This window comes from Hyaena hyaena, unplaced genomic scaffold (assembly GCF_003009895.1).
Source record: "Hyaena hyaena isolate Hyena2069 unplaced genomic scaffold, ASM300989v1 scaffold_63, whole genome shotgun sequence".
In the NCBI taxonomy this organism is placed as follows: Eukaryota; Metazoa; Chordata; class Mammalia; order Carnivora; family Hyaenidae; genus Hyaena; species Hyaena hyaena.
In genome coordinates, this window is record NW_024080695.1 from 4,245,328 (window position 1) to 4,260,540 (window position 15,213).

A 15,213-nucleotide genomic window follows, 5' to 3' on the forward strand; every position below is an offset into this window, starting at 1 on the left:
GTAATTTTTGATTAGATGCTAGGCATTGTACGTTTTACATGCTGTGTACCAGACTTTGTGTCATTTTCTTTAACAGTGTTGGAGTTTTGACGTGTCATTACATTGTTTAGGATTCATTTTATCCTTTCCAGACATGCTTTTAGGTTTTGTTAGGTTGGATCCGGAGCTGCCTTTAGTCAAGAGCTAGTTTATCACTATTACTGTGGTAGCACCCATCTCCCTGACGCCTGTGTGCTTTTTTCACTCTGGCTAATAGGAACACTGACTCCTCCCAGCTCAGTGTGAGCTCCAGAAATTGCTATCCCTGTTATTTTTGGTGGTTCTTCTCCTGGTCTGGTGCAGTTTTGTTTTGTTTTGTTTTGTTTTGTGTTTTGTTTTGTTTTGTTTTTTTCCAAGCATGTTCAGCGCTTAGCCAAAGCCTTGAGGACACTGGAATCTCTGGAGTGTTCTCTCTTTCTCTGCAGCTCCCTCCTCTTTGGGACTCTGCCCTACAATTTCTAGGCACAGTGGCCTCCCAAACTCTGATTTTTTTCTCTTAACCTGGTGCACCTGCTGGGCTCCCCCCGGGTCCTCATCCGATGTTGCATCCTAGGAACTGCATCCAAGCAGTAAGCTGGGGGCAGCTGGGGGGTCACCGTGTCCATTTCCTTCCTCTCAGGTTCCCAGTCCTGCACTCCCTCTTGCCTAGTATCTGAAAACTATTGCATCATATATGGTATCTGGTTTTCTGGTAGTGGGAGAGTAAATCTGTTTCCAGTTCTTCCATCCTGGCCGGAAGTAGAAATTTTTGATCTATCCCTTTGTCATTGGGTTTGAATTTTACCCTATTTTAAAAAGTTTTTTCTGGGCGCCTGGGTGGCTCAGTCGGTTTAGCATCCGACTTTGGCTCAGGTCCTGATCTCACGGTTCGTGGGTTCAAGCCCCGCGTCGGGCTCTGTGCTGACAGCTCAGAGCCTGGAGCCTGCTTCGGGTTCTATGTCCCTGCTGGCGCTCTGTCGCTCTCTCTTTTTTTCATAAATAAATAAACATTTAAAAAATTGTTTTAAGAAACTATGGTGGGGATTATCTCCTGTCGTTTTATGATTCCTTTTTGACAGGCAAAACTGAGACTCAGAGAGGGTAAGCAACTTGCCTAAGTGACACACCTAGTTAAATGTTAAGTTTATATGTAATAGATAACAGATCCATAAATAAAACAGAGCTATGCTGACTAATTTAAGGCTGTACCCTTGATTTGTTTGAGATTTTTGCGCTGTGATTATTTAGCTGATGGGGTGGTTGGTACTGCCTCTCCTGTCATAGAAATCAACTGTCTTATCTCTAAATGTAAACACTAAAAATGTTTATTTAGTGCTGTGGTATTTCACTTAATAAATATTAACTCAATGCCCCTTTACTGAGTCTACTACCTTCCTGACCCAAGATGGGGGAGAGAGTCTTAAATTTTGAACGAATCCCACAAAGCATGGGTGAAATTGATCTGCCATGTCCCAGGGCCAGCCTCCAGGCTACAAGTACACACTTATATCTAAATAGCATTTCATCGAGGCGCCTGGGTGGCTCAGTCTGTCAAACGTCCGACTTCGGATCAGGTCCTGATCTCTGGGTTCGTGAGGTTGAGCCCCTCATCGGGTTCTGTGCTGACAGCTCAGAGCCTGGAGCCTGCATCGGATTCTGTGTCTCCCACTCTGTCTCTCTGTCCCCTTCCCCCCCACCGCTCGTACTCTGTCTCTTTCTCTCTCTCAAAAATAAATGGTAAATAAATAAATGATAACAATTTATCCACCTTCTCCTCCCAGCCTTTGGACACGAGATTCCTGATGTGACCATTGTTTCCACATGTGACTAAGTGAGGGGCATTGTGGCCAGTCTCCATCCCTTGCTCACTTTGCTCCAAGGAGGGTGTTTCCTGGGTCTGACTGGTGGGATTAAAGAGGGCTTTGGGTGTGCTCCAAGCAGCTGCCTCCTCTCTCTTGGGGAGCCAGCCTGCCTGTGCCTGCGGGAGGCCCCATTCTCTGTCGGGATGGGATGCGCTCGGCAGGGAGGCCTACCATCTGGGGTGTGTATTTCTGCAGACACCACCACACCCCTGGGCCGCAGTCTCCAACGTGCTTCTCATCGGTGTTAAAGCTGAGATTTGGCGTCACTCTGGCTCACCTACACTTCTAGTTTGCTCCCAAACCTGAGCAGGGTGGGCCACGGTGTCTCGAACCCCTTCAGTGCCAATAATTCTCTGCTGGCTAATGGTGGGGGGGGGTTGATTTTATTTTGCATTTAAAGGACATCACAGCCCCTAGAAGAAAGTGCCTTTTAGAAATGCACTGGGAAGCGAGTCAGAGGCACGTGTAAGGAGGTGGTTTGAACTTCCCATTTAAAATAAGAGTATTTAGGGGCTCCTGGGTGGCTCTGTCAGTTGGGCATCTGACTTCAGCTCAGGTCATGATCTTGTGGTTCGTGAGTTCGAGCCCCTCATTGGGCTCTGTGCTGACATCTCAGAGCCTGGAGCCTGCTTCGGATTCTGTGTCTCTCTGTCTCTCTGCCCCTCCCCTGCTCATGCTCTGTCTCTCTCTCTCTCTCTCTCTCTCTCTCTCAAAAGTAAACACTAAAAAAAATTTTTTTTAAATGAGAGTACTTAACAGCGTATTATTTTGAAAGTGAATTTTTATTACTTTAGTTAGCTTGAATATTTAATGAAGCCTGTCACAGAAATGCAAACTCGTATCCTTTCCCAGGGCCCTTTTTATTTTATTTTATTCATTTATTTTATATAATTTATTGTCACATTGGTTTCCATACAGCACCCAGTGCTCATCCCAACAAGTGCCCTCCCCCATGCCCATCACCCCCTTTCCCTGTTCCTCACCCCCTTCAGCCATTCAAGAGTCTCTCATGGTTCGCCTCCCTCACTCTCCCCAACTATTTTCCCCCTTCTTCTCCCCCACGGTCCTCCGTTAAGTTCCTCCTAATCCTCCTGTATGTGCAAACATATGGCATCTGTTCTCTGCCTGACTTATTTTGCTCAGCATAACACCCTCTATTTCCATCCATGTTGCAACACATGGCCAGATTTCGTTCTTTCTCATTGCCATGTAGTATTCCATTGTATAAATAAACCACATCTTCTTGATCCATTCGTCAGTTGATGGACACTTAGGCTCTTTCCATGTATTGGCTATTGTTGAGAGTGCTGCTATGAACATTGGGGTACATGTGCTCCTATGCATCAGCACTCCTGTATCCCTTGGGTAAATTCCTAGCAGTGCTATTGCTGGGTCATAGGGGAGTTCTACTGTTAGATTTTTGAGGAACCTCTACACTGTTTTCCAGAGGGGCTGCAGCAGTTTACGTTCCCACGAACAGTGTAGGAGGGTGCCCATTTCTCCACATCCTCGCCAGCATCTGGAGTCTCCTGATTTGTTCATTTTAGCCACTGACTGGCGTGATGTGGTATCTCAGTGTGGTTTTGATTTATATTTCCCTGATGAGGAGGGATGCTGAGCATCTTTTCATGTGTCTGTTGGCCATCTGGATGTCTTTTTTGGAAAAGTGTCTATTCATGTTTTCTGCTCATTTCTTCACTGGATTATTTGTTTTTCGGGTGTGGAGTTTGGTGAGTTCCTTATAGATTTTGGATACTAGCCCTTTATCTGATATGTCATTTGCAACTATCTTTTCCCATTCCATCGGTTGCCTATTAGTTTTATGGATTGTTTCCTTTGCCGTGCAGAAGCTTTTTATCTTGATGAGGTCCCAATAGTTCATTTTTGCTTTTGATTCCCTTGCCTTTGGAGATGTGTCAAGTAAGAAATTGCTGCAGTTGAGCAATTTCCTGCTTTCTGCTCTAGGGTTTTGATGGTTTCCTGTCTCACATTCAGTTCCTTCATCCATTTTGAGTTTATTTTTGTGTGTGGTGTGAGAAAATGATCTAGTTTCATTCTTCTGCGCGTTGCTGTCCAGTTCTCCCAGCACCATCTGTTAAAGAGGCTTTTTTCCATTGGATAAAAATGGAAAATCATGCTTTGTCAAAGATTAGTTGGCCATACATTTGTGGGTCCAATTCTGGGTTCTCTATTCTATTCCAATGGTCTATGTGTCTGTTTTTGTGCCAATACCATACTGTCTTGATGATGACAGCTTTGTAGTAGAGGCTAAACTCTGGGATGGTGATGCCTCCCGTTTTAGTTTTCTTCTTCAGTATTACTTTGGCTATTCGGGGTCTTTCGTGGTTCCATGAAAATTTTAGGATAGTTTATTCTAGCTTTGAGAAGAATGCTGGTGCAATTTTGATTGATACCACATTGAAAGTGTAGATTGCTTTGGGTAGTATTGGTATTTTAACAGTATTTATTCTTCCAATCCATGAGCATGGAATATTTTTCCATTTCTTTGTGTCTTCTTCAATTTCCCTCATAAGTTTTCTATAGTTTTCAGCATACAAATCTTTTACATCTTTGGTTAGGTTTATTCCTAAGTATTTTATGGTTCTTGGTAAGTTGTGAATGGGATCAGTCTCTATTTCTCTTTCTGTTGCTGAATTACTGGTGTATAAAAATGCAGCCAATTTCTGTACATTCATTTAGGATGGAAACCCTCTCTGCAGGCACATTCTAACTGTACTGGAATTAACAAATTAAACTTGTCAAAGAAGAGGAAAAGATTTTGGAGAATCTTGCTTTTCTTAATCCCACTGCCCACATGGCTCATAGAGCACACAAGAAAGGCTTTACGCCTCCCCCACTTTAGGTCTGAATTTGGAGAAATAAAACTGGAGATACTCCCATGGCCACCTCATTATGCCCTGCACTTTCGCAGGGGATGGTATTCAGGGTATTTGGGCCACCACGCCTCCAAGGACAGGGTCGATTGAGGCTGTTTGGAGGTCACGGGGACAGGAGACCTGAGCTCACGGCTGGTGTGTAAGGGCACCGCTCCTCCCGCTCTGGGTCACGCGCCCATCACTCGTGTTTCTCCTCTGGCGAACTCTCCGTGGGTTTGCCGTAGCCCTTTCCATGACCTCGGGGTGTGTAACTACGTCACAACTTGAGCCTGCGGCCTTTAAATATGAGCAGGCTAGTGTATGGCAATTACATCTCAGTAAAGCTTTTTAAAAAAATGCCATGTGTTGAGAGGTATTATTATTCCCATTTTACAGACGAGGAGATACAGTCATATGTGGCTTAGTGGATTGGCCCGAGGTTACAAGCTAGTAAGTGACAGTAAGTGACAGAGCTGGAAACCATAAGAGACGAGCTCTGGAGCCCATGGCCTCAGGCTTCACCCCTGAGCCTACGTGGGTCCTCGGTCAGGAGCTCTTTCGGGGTCAGATCCGTGTCTCGCTCATGTTTGCCTCTTGCCAAGCCCCGCCCCCTCTCCCAAGCACATCACACATTCCTTTATATTGTACCTACTTGGTGCTCATTAATTATTTTTCGGAATGATGAACAAAAGCATAAATGGACTTTCTGCGTGTAAACGTGTAAGATGTACAGTAAGAAAGTAGCTGTGCGAGAAAAGCATTTGCAGGAAGACTGCAAAGATCCAGGAAGCACTTTGGAGACCCCGGGGCCCCATGAAGAATCATCAGACACCGCTCCTGGGGTCCCATTCTCCCAAGGTGTCACCCGGTCTTGGAGGATGTAAGACCACCGTATGAGCTGCGTGGACACGTCGCTGGGTATGGCTCTAGGCCAGCCCTGGGGGGACACAGGTGTGATCCGCAGTTGCCATGGAAACCCATCAGGGGGCAGCAGGCTGTCACCTGGTTCTCCAAGTTAGGGCAAGGGGGGTCTAGTAGCATCCTCTTGAGAACAAGGCTTCTTGTTCCGGTTCGAGCTGGGAAGTGAACGTCCGTCTTGCAGAGCAACTTTGTCCCTTCTGTGCCTTCCTGCCTCTGGCGCCCGATGTTCGTGGGCTTTTCCCCAAACCAAAAATGCAGGTGCCTAATGTGTGTATCTTTGCAGACCCTGCCTTCCGTTTGAGGCTCCTCTCTGCTCTCTGAGGCTTGTCAAAGGCCCTGCCTCACCAAGAAGTGGTTGTAGCGCCCCCCCCTCCGCAGACCCCCCCGACAGAATTTCCTTCCCCAGCCGACAAGCTGTCTGTTTGTTCATTTGGGGAACTTCGCCCCTCTTCCCCCCATCAGACTTTTTCCTGAAGGTCAGGTTGTAGAGGTGAAAGCTGAGCTTTTCAAACTGGGCCTTGCCTGCCTCCAAGGGACACATGGACAGACCTGGGAAGGCTGTGCAGCCGTGGGAGACCTGGGGTCGGCCCCCTGTGCAGGCCCCCACGTCACATAAATATTCTTCTCTGTGTCAGCCACTTCAGACCTCTCTGAACATAAGCTTATGAATATCAAAAATAGATTACATGAACAGAAACCTGTGGGGCTCAGTCGTTTAAGCATCTGACTTTAGCTCAGGTCATGGTCTCACGGTTCATGAGTTCAAGCCCCACGTCAGACCCTGTGCTGACAGCTCAGAGCCTGAAGGCTGCTTCAGATGTTGTTTCTCTTTCTCTCTCTGACCCTCTCCCACTTGCGCTCTGTCTCTTTCTCTCAAAAATAAAATAAACATTAAAAATTTTTTAAACTAGGTTACACGGCAGAAAACCAAATTCTACAAAGTTTTTCAATATTTTTTTATTGTGGGAAAATATAGAAGGCATGAAATTTACCATCTTACCCACTTTGACGTGTGCAGGACAGTGGCCTTAAGGACAGTCACACTGCTGCGCAAAGGGTCCCTACCATCCGTCTTCCCAAACTGAACCTCTGTCCCCATGAAACATCAACTCCCCGGGCCTGCTGCCCCCAGCCACACACCATCTGCTTTCTGTGTCTGTGAACTTGACTGCCCTAGGAAGCATGCAGTCTGTTCTTTTGTAGCTGGCTTATTTCACTGAGCACGATGCCCTCTGTGGTTTAGCCTGTGTCTGATTTTCCTTCCCTTTTAGGGCTGTGTGATACACCACCCGTCGACGGGCACATGGGTTACTTTTACCTTTGGTTTAGCGAATGAAATTCCACACGCTTTTTTTTTTTAAGTAATTTTTTAAAGTCTCTTTATGTATTTTGAGAGAGAGAGCGTGTGCAAGTGGGGGAGGAGCAGAGAGAGAGTCCCACGCAGGCTCTGTGCTGTCTGCTCAGAGCCTGACGCGGGGCTCAAACTCACAAACCGTGAGATCACGACCTGAGCCGAAACTGAGTTGGATGATTAACCGACGGAGCCACCCAGGCGCCCCGAAATTCCACACACTTTTAAAGACTATAAAGGAAGGACTTCACTGATATGTGTTCAAGCAGGCTGCTCTTTGGCTTGTGGGCTCCCTGTGAGGGGAGGGGGTGCAGATTTACAGGGACCTGCCTTCGGGGACTCAGGGGGCGGCTGTGAGAGCCATCAGGCCCCCTTGTTCATGTGGCATCTTTTCTGGAGCAAATGTAAGAGGCAGTGGTTGCAGAGCAGACACACAGGCCTCAGAATGAGCCGCCTGGTTGTGGGACTGAGCCAAGTGGATGGATGCCCTTGTCTGGAGTTTACGGAGCCTCTGGGTGCCCGGCCCTGTCCTGGAGGGTCTCAGGTCGCAGCTGGGTCAATGGCGCGTTGAGGGCCAGCACAGGAGAAGGAAGAAGGGCAGAGACGAGGGCGACAAACACGTGCTCGGTGAGGACACTTCTAACAGGGTAGTTGGAACCAGGCACGGAAGGACAAATAGCAGACCTTCGGGAAAGCGAGGGTGCCGGGCATGTCAGTCCCGCGGGGAGCCCTGGCGGTAGGTGCCCTGGCACCCGGGAAGGGTGGAGGCCCAGGGGTGCGGGCAGGGGGTGCAGAAGAACAGATCAGACTTTACAGGCGTACCTCCAGCTGTGATCGGAGTGGGAAGGGGCTCGGAGCTGGTGGGAAGCTCAAACTTTCATCCTCTGGATGGGACTCTCTGGACCTTCCAGGGTGATGGGTGTGGAGCAAACGGCCAGACTCCGGAAGCCCCGGTGAGGTGAGTCTGCAGGAGCAGAGATGCCCGTGGTCCTAATTGCACGCTGCATTTCCAGTGTTGCTTCTTTGCAAGTACTGGACGCCTTCCGGAGCCCCGAGCCAGTGGCTGGACGGGGTGCCCTCTGGAAGCCCTCTCCCTGTGCCCGCCGCTCCCCACTTACCTGCGTGGCTTGTGGCCTTCTGTCCCCAGGTCCGCGGGGAGCTGCTCCGGGAGCGCATGCAGCAGCTGGAGGCCCAGGAGGCACGCTTCGCAGAGTCCCTGGTGTCCCTGCAGTTCCAGAAGGCCGCCAGGACAGCCCAGACCCTGTGGGTGTACACCGCCCTCCTGAGCATCCAGGACCTGCTGCTGGAGGAGCTGAGCGAGTCGGAGACCCTGACCAAGTTGGCCTGTGAGCAGATCCTGGGGTCGCACGGCCTGGTGAGCGCGGGGGCTCGGGAAGGAAGGGGGGTCAGCGGGGTGGGCTCCTCCCACCCACCAGTGGGTGGTTGCCTGCCCTGTCTACACTGCAGGGTCGCAGGGAGGATAAGCAAAAGAACTTACCACCCTGAGGCTGCGCAATTGCATTGCCCCTGAGAAGCAAACCTTTTGAATTGTGAGATTTTTTCACACCTCTCAAACCAGGATGTGTCTTTCATATCCATATCGACATCAACATTGGATATCACATCGATATCCAAATCTGATACAACTTTCTTCTGAGGGGGTAAAAGCAATCTCAGCATAAGACTGAGAATAAAAAAAGTAAGACACAAAAAGATGGGGTGGGGGGGCGCCTGGGTGGCTCAGTCAGTTAACGGTCCATCTTCGGCTCAGGTCATGACCTTGCAAGTTCTGAGTTCAAGCCCCACGTAAAAGCAGCTCAGAGCCTGGAGCCCGCTTTGGATTCTGTGTCCCCCTTTCTCTCTGCCCCTGATCGACTTGTTCTCTGTCTCTTTCTCTCTTAAAAATAAATAAACATTAAAAAATAAATAAAAAATAAAGCAGATATTGACAGGGTGCCTGGGTGGCTCAGTTGGTTAAGTGTCCAACTTCAGCTCAAGTCATGACCTTCCAAGTTCGCGAGTTGAACAGCAGGTTTGTCATTCACAGAGAAATATAACTGGAAAATAACAGTGTGGCTTTCAATTAACGACGCCTTAGAGGCAGTGAAATACTGCACTCTTGTTTACGTACATTTGTACGGTTATTCCTACAGGCTGCATGTTTTCAAGGTGCAAGAGGTGTGTTCATGAATGAAAGCTATGAGTGTAACTGTTTTGAGGACTAACCTTAGGCCCTTTAAGAGTACGTTTTAGAGTTCCATTTGTTATGATGATGCCTATAGAGAGGAAAAGGAATTCAGGCTTGTTGGGTGCTCAGTACATGTAAGCAAGCGCTAACTAGCTGTGAATGGGCATACTCTCATTTAAGCATTAATAATTCTTAAGCATGCATTAGAAAATGACCCATTAAGCACGATTGATTATAAGTTGCAGTATTATGCTGTGCTGCTTGACCTTTATGCTCTCTGTCACACATTGTATCAGTTAATTATTACACTGTTTTGTGAAGTAGGTACTGCTGTTAAGTCCAGTTCTCAGGCAGAGAATCTGAGATTATGGCAGGTCAAGTTCTTTGTAAAGTCCACATGGCTGATAAATAAATGCCAGGAGCAGAATTCAATCGGTTTCTGACTTAAACCCTCTAGGTCACGTTCATGGACTATCCCCTTGATCTTGCCAGTGGGGGTTCCCATTATTTCCAAAAAAAAGTTCTTTTACATTTATTTATTTTTGACAGACAGAGTGAGACAGAGCATGAGTGGGGGAGGGGCAGAGGGAGAAGGAGACAGACTCCAAAGCAGGTTCCAGGCTCTGAGCTGTCTGCACAGAGCCCTATGTGGGGCTCGAACCCACGAACTGTGACATCATGACCTGAGCCGAAGTTGGACACTTAACTGACTGAGCCACCCAGGCACCCCCCATTATATCTTTTTAAAAGTCATAAATAACATTATATTCTGAAGATCCCAGACCTTCTTTTCCCGTAAACATTATGCGTCCTGCATTATGACCATAATTACGACAATTATTTCTATTAGGGATAGAAAGATGTGGGAACGGCATCCCAGCACAAAACATCTGGATGCTAAATAAATACAAATGAACATACTTCTTAACGCTTTGTGAGTTCACAAGAGAATGTGGAAAATTTCCAAAGGCCAAGGATACCCTGGGGAAAGCAAATCCAGAGGCTGAAATCCAGGGACAAAGACTGAAAGCTACAACCCCTGGATTTGGGGTGCATTTGGGGGGATAGGGGATGAGGCTGGGGGTGTCCTGAGGGGGTAAGGCACCCAATGAGGGGGTGGGAAGAGCAAGTTACCTGCTGTCAAAGGAGTCACCAGGGAAACTTGTCCTTCCCACCCCACCCCCACCCCAGGCTCTGCTCCAGGGTACGGGGAGTGGGGGAGTTAGGGGGGAAGTTGGGGAGAGGAATCTCCCCATGAATTTGTAGTCAAAGGCTCCTGCTGCTGCGAGGAAAGAATCCAGAAGTACTGTAGCGCTCCAGTCAGGAAATCTCTAAGCTTAAACTGGCTGTAGGTTGAATGACTGCTCAGGTGCATGGCCAAAGCAAATCCTCTCCAGAGAAAAATACCATCAATCTGGGCAACTTGCGATTTTCACAGATCAATTTCAGCCAAAGAAGGCTGAAGTCGATTACATTTCAGACTCCCCAAACACGTAAGCGAGACAAGACGATGTATATATCAGAGAGACAAAACCCAACAGATTAACATCCCTACAGACGTGGGATGTTCGGAGTATCGTATAGACTATAAAATCGTGATTTATGAAATTCTATTAAAAATTAAAGGTAGTAACCAAAACGATTTTAAAATTTCATTCTCCTGGAGAGCAGAGCGAGTCTCACATTGCATGTATGTAATACAAGACCCAAGATAATGGAAAGAGAACATGATAGACCGGCAGGGAGAAGCTGACAAGTCTGTCATGATCATGGAGGATTTCTGCGCACCCCTCTGTCTGGGGTTGGTCGATGAGACACAGGGAGAGATGCTGATGAACGGAGTAACCCATTCGTCAACCTGTATGTAATACATACCTACAGAATCGTACAGCCAGCAATTAACAAACACCTCTTCTTCTTCGGCACACGTTGGAACAGTTAATAAACAATTAACAATCATATAATATCATTTTGACCACCTTTTTGAAAAAAGAGCCCATCTTGCCTCCTCCTGAGCAATTAAATTCAAATCCATTTAAGAAAAGATCATTACTCAAAGCCTATACTTTGGAAGTTTTAAAACTTACTACGAATAAGTCATTGGTCAAAGAAAATCATAATGGAAACTTCTAAAAGTGTAGAACAGAAAAATAATGTAAATAATGTAAATGCAACATATTAAAATTTGTGGGATTTTGGCTCAAGTAGTTTTTTAGCTCTGAGGGAAATGAATGCTCTAAGCTTATATTAGAGAAAAAAGGCTCACAATTACAATCATGTGAAAAGCTAGAGGATAACAATGACAAATTAATCTGTAGAAAGAAGGAAATAAATAAATAAATAAAATTAAAACCTCATAAATAAAATTTTAAAAACTGCCAAAATCCAATCAAACAAAGCTGTGATGGAAAAGGTTAATAAAGTGAAGAGATGAATTTTCTGGGGAAAAAAGTCTAATAAAATATACAAAGCTCTGACACAGTGACCATTTAACAAAGATAAGGGACAAATAAATAATAATGTTTTTATTTATTTATTTTAATGTTTATTCATTTTTGGGAGAGAGAGACAGAGAATAAGTGGGGAGGGACAGAGAGGAAGACATAGAATCGGAAGCAGGCTCCAGGCTTTGGGATGTCAGCACAGAACCCAACCTGAGGCTCGAATTCATGAACTGTGAGATTATGACCTGAGCCACAGTTGGATGCTCAATCAATTGAGCTGCCCAGGCACCCCAGTTTTTATTTATTTTTGAGAGAGAGAGACAAAGTACGAGTAGGGGAGGGGCAGAGAGAGAGGGAGACACAGAATCTGAAGCAGGCTCCAGGCTCTGAGCTGTCAGTACACAGCCCAACACAAGACTCGAACTCGTGAACCACGAGATCATGACCTGAGCTGAAGTCAGACACTTAACCGACTGAGCCACCCAGGCACCCCAAGACAAGTAAATAATAAAAAAGTAACATGCCTATAGATGAAGTAGAGTTTTAAAAAACAAATCTCTATCAACAGTTTCATGTAGACGGACTTTCATATAGACGGACTTGCAAACTGAAATGAAATGGAAAAATTTCTAGAAAAGCATAAATCGTCAAAATGGACTTAAGTAGAAGTCTGTATATAACCATATTGCCATGAAAGAAATTGATTCCGTAAATAAGAAGTCTGAGACATGCAAAAATGCACCTACCCTGATAGTTTTATAGGTGAGCCCAATGAAATTTTCCATCTCATATACACATTATTCCTGATGTTAGAAAAATAGGGACTATCCCCCATTTTGTGACGCTCAGACAGCCTTTATACCGAAACCAGACATGAGTAGTATGAGAAAGAACAAGTAACACTTCACCCTACTTGCGAGCTTAGATGTCCAATTTGTAAACAAAAATTATTAACATAGGGGCGCCTGGGTGGCTTCGTCGGTTAAGCGTCCGACTTTCGCTTAGGTCATGATCTCACGGTTCGTGGGTTCGAGCCCCGCGTCGGGCTCTGTGCTGACTGCCAGCTCAGAGCCTGGGGCCTGTTTCAGTCTGTGACTCCCTCTCTCTCTGACCCTCCCCTGCTCACGCTGTCTCTCTCTCTCTCTCCTAGAAATAAATAAAACATTTAAAAAAAATTATTAACATAGCTCAGCCGTCCATGAAATAATTAGTACAGCATGGCAGGTTGAATTATTTTCCCCCAGGAATAGAAGGTTGGTTTAACCTTAAAATATCCATTTACAAAGTTTGCCAGATTAGCTGATTAAAGGGGAAAAGAAAAAACTAGTATGATCGTTTTGGTATAACGGAACAAGTCTCTTATTGAATTCAACATGCAGCCAAAACCGCAAAAGTTCTCAGCAAATTAGTGACCGGAGGGAATCTGTACAGGATATTTACCCCAAATCCACAGCAAGTATGATGAGAGGTGATGGGGACCGGGGCGGGCATGGCCTCGAATTATAGGTGAAGGATGTGAATGAAGCTTTCAGAGGAGAGCCAGGTCGAGGTCGTCTGTCGACTAGGCATAGAGTAGATAGATATTTAGAGCATCTGGTGTTCAGTTCACATCGTATCTGCTCCTTCTGAGTGCCCAAGACAGCCCCCCCAGCTGAGCCTGGAGATACTCGGTGGCTCTTTTTACTTGAGACCACCCTGATTCCGGTAGTAATCGGGTAGGGTATGATGCTTACACTCTGTTTATCTCAGCCTTTCGGCGTAACATCAAAGCTTCCTTATTCTTGAATGTGTCTGGAAGAGTTAGGCATCCTGCATTGGAACAGCGGGGCATGAGCCCGACGGTGTGTATTATAAACTTGGTGGTAAGGCAGTGCCTATGATGCCAGCGTTTTCTCGATGTGCATTGGGAGGGAAGACGAACCTATTGTTTTGCTCCAGATCCTAGACTTCCATCCCACAATGGATCGTTCTGTCAAAACCGTGTTCCCTTGTGAACAGGCTTTCAAGCTGTTGATCCTCCAGGGGAATGAAAAAAGCCTGAAGGGAAACGCTGCAGAGGAAATGACTCGTAAGAAAACTGTATCAGGTGCGCCTCCTTGGATGAAAGATTTAGACTCATTTTGTGAAATGGGAACACATGCCGGGCATAATTGAATCACGGAGCCCAAATCTGCAAATCTGCATAGGACCGACTTCCTCGGAACAGATAGTGGGACCCTGGACTGACTGTACCCATTGAATTCACACCATAGCTTAAATTGCTGTGTTTCCCTTCTTCCACGCCTGAACCGGTGTCTTCCTCTGTTCTTGCTCTGGCTGCCCTCTTGGCCGCTAATCGCCCAATCTGTGGATTCTGCCTGAGCTTTTTTCCCCTCACTTCTGACTTCTGCTGCCCAGCTTCGCTGCGGGCATGAATCTAGACATGAAAAAGAAAAATAACACTAATGGTAAGTTGCTCATGTTAATCGACTTCTCATTAAGGCCAAAGCATCATGTTAAGTGCTTGAACCTTCTGTCGATCCCTTGATGCTTTTTTTAAAAATGTTTATCAGGGCAGCTGAGTGGTTCAGTTGGTTAAGCATCTGACTTCAGCTCAGGTCATGATCTCACAGTTCGGGAGTTCGAGCCCTGCATCCGGCTCTGTTCTGACAGCTCAGAGCCTGTAGCCTGCTTATGATTCTGTCTCCCTCTCTCTCTGTCCCTCCCCTGCTCACACTCCCTCTCTTTCTGTCTCAAAAAAAATTAATAAGATTAATAAAATGTTTATTTTTGAGAGAAACCGAGTATGAGCAGGGGAGGGGCAGAGAGAGAGGGAGACAGGATCAGAAGTAGGCTCTGTGCTGGCAGCAGCAGAGAGCCCGATGTGGGCCTTGAACTCATGAACCTGAGCCTAAGTCGGACACTCAATCAACTGAACCACCCAGGCGCCCCAACCCCATGGTGCTTTTATACCCATTCTACAGATGAAGGAGTTGAGGCTCAGGAGGGTTATGTCATTTCACCAAGCACCAGCAGGTGGCCAGCAGGGTTTACCCCTTCTGCAAAGCCCGGCTGCTGTACACACATCAGTTTCCACCTCCCTCACTCTCCCTACTCGGGCCCCCTCCCCCTGCAGCCTGACAGCCCCACCCCCAGCTCTGTATTTAAACACTTCACCTTAGGGTGCCTGGGTGGCTCAGTCTATTGAGCATCTGTGACTCTTGGTTTTCGGCTCAGGTCATGGTCCCTGGGTCGTGGGATGGAGCTCCACCTGACAGTGTGGAGCCTGCTTAGGATTCTCTCTCTTCTCTCTCTGTCTTTCCACTGTGCTCTCTCTCTATCCTCTCTCTCTCAAAATAAGTAAGTAAACATTTCTAAATAAATAAATAAATACATGCCTCACCTCTACCACTCAGGGACGGACCCCACATTTCAACTCTGGACTTACTCGTCGCGTCTAACACTTGAGAATAATTCAGGCCTCCATTCCTCTGAATCGCCTCTGCCTTCCTTCTGCTTCACCCCTTTGCAAGCTCCTATCTATATTCTGAGACAGGCCACGTGTTGCCTCCTC

General features: G+C 46.6%; 1 protein-coding gene across 1 annotated transcript in view; it reads left to right on the forward strand.

Moving 5' to 3' along the window:
• The window catches only part of EVC2 (EvC ciliary complex subunit 2), a 139,905-nt gene that overhangs the window by 109,868 nt on the left and 14,824 nt on the right, over positions 1-15,213 (forward strand). Inside the window, exon 17 of the mRNA XM_039232157.1 lies at positions 8,176-8,403. Coding sequence (XP_039088088.1) covers positions 8,176-8,403 — 228 coding nt within the window. The remainder of the gene's footprint in view (positions 1-8,175; positions 8,404-15,213) is intronic.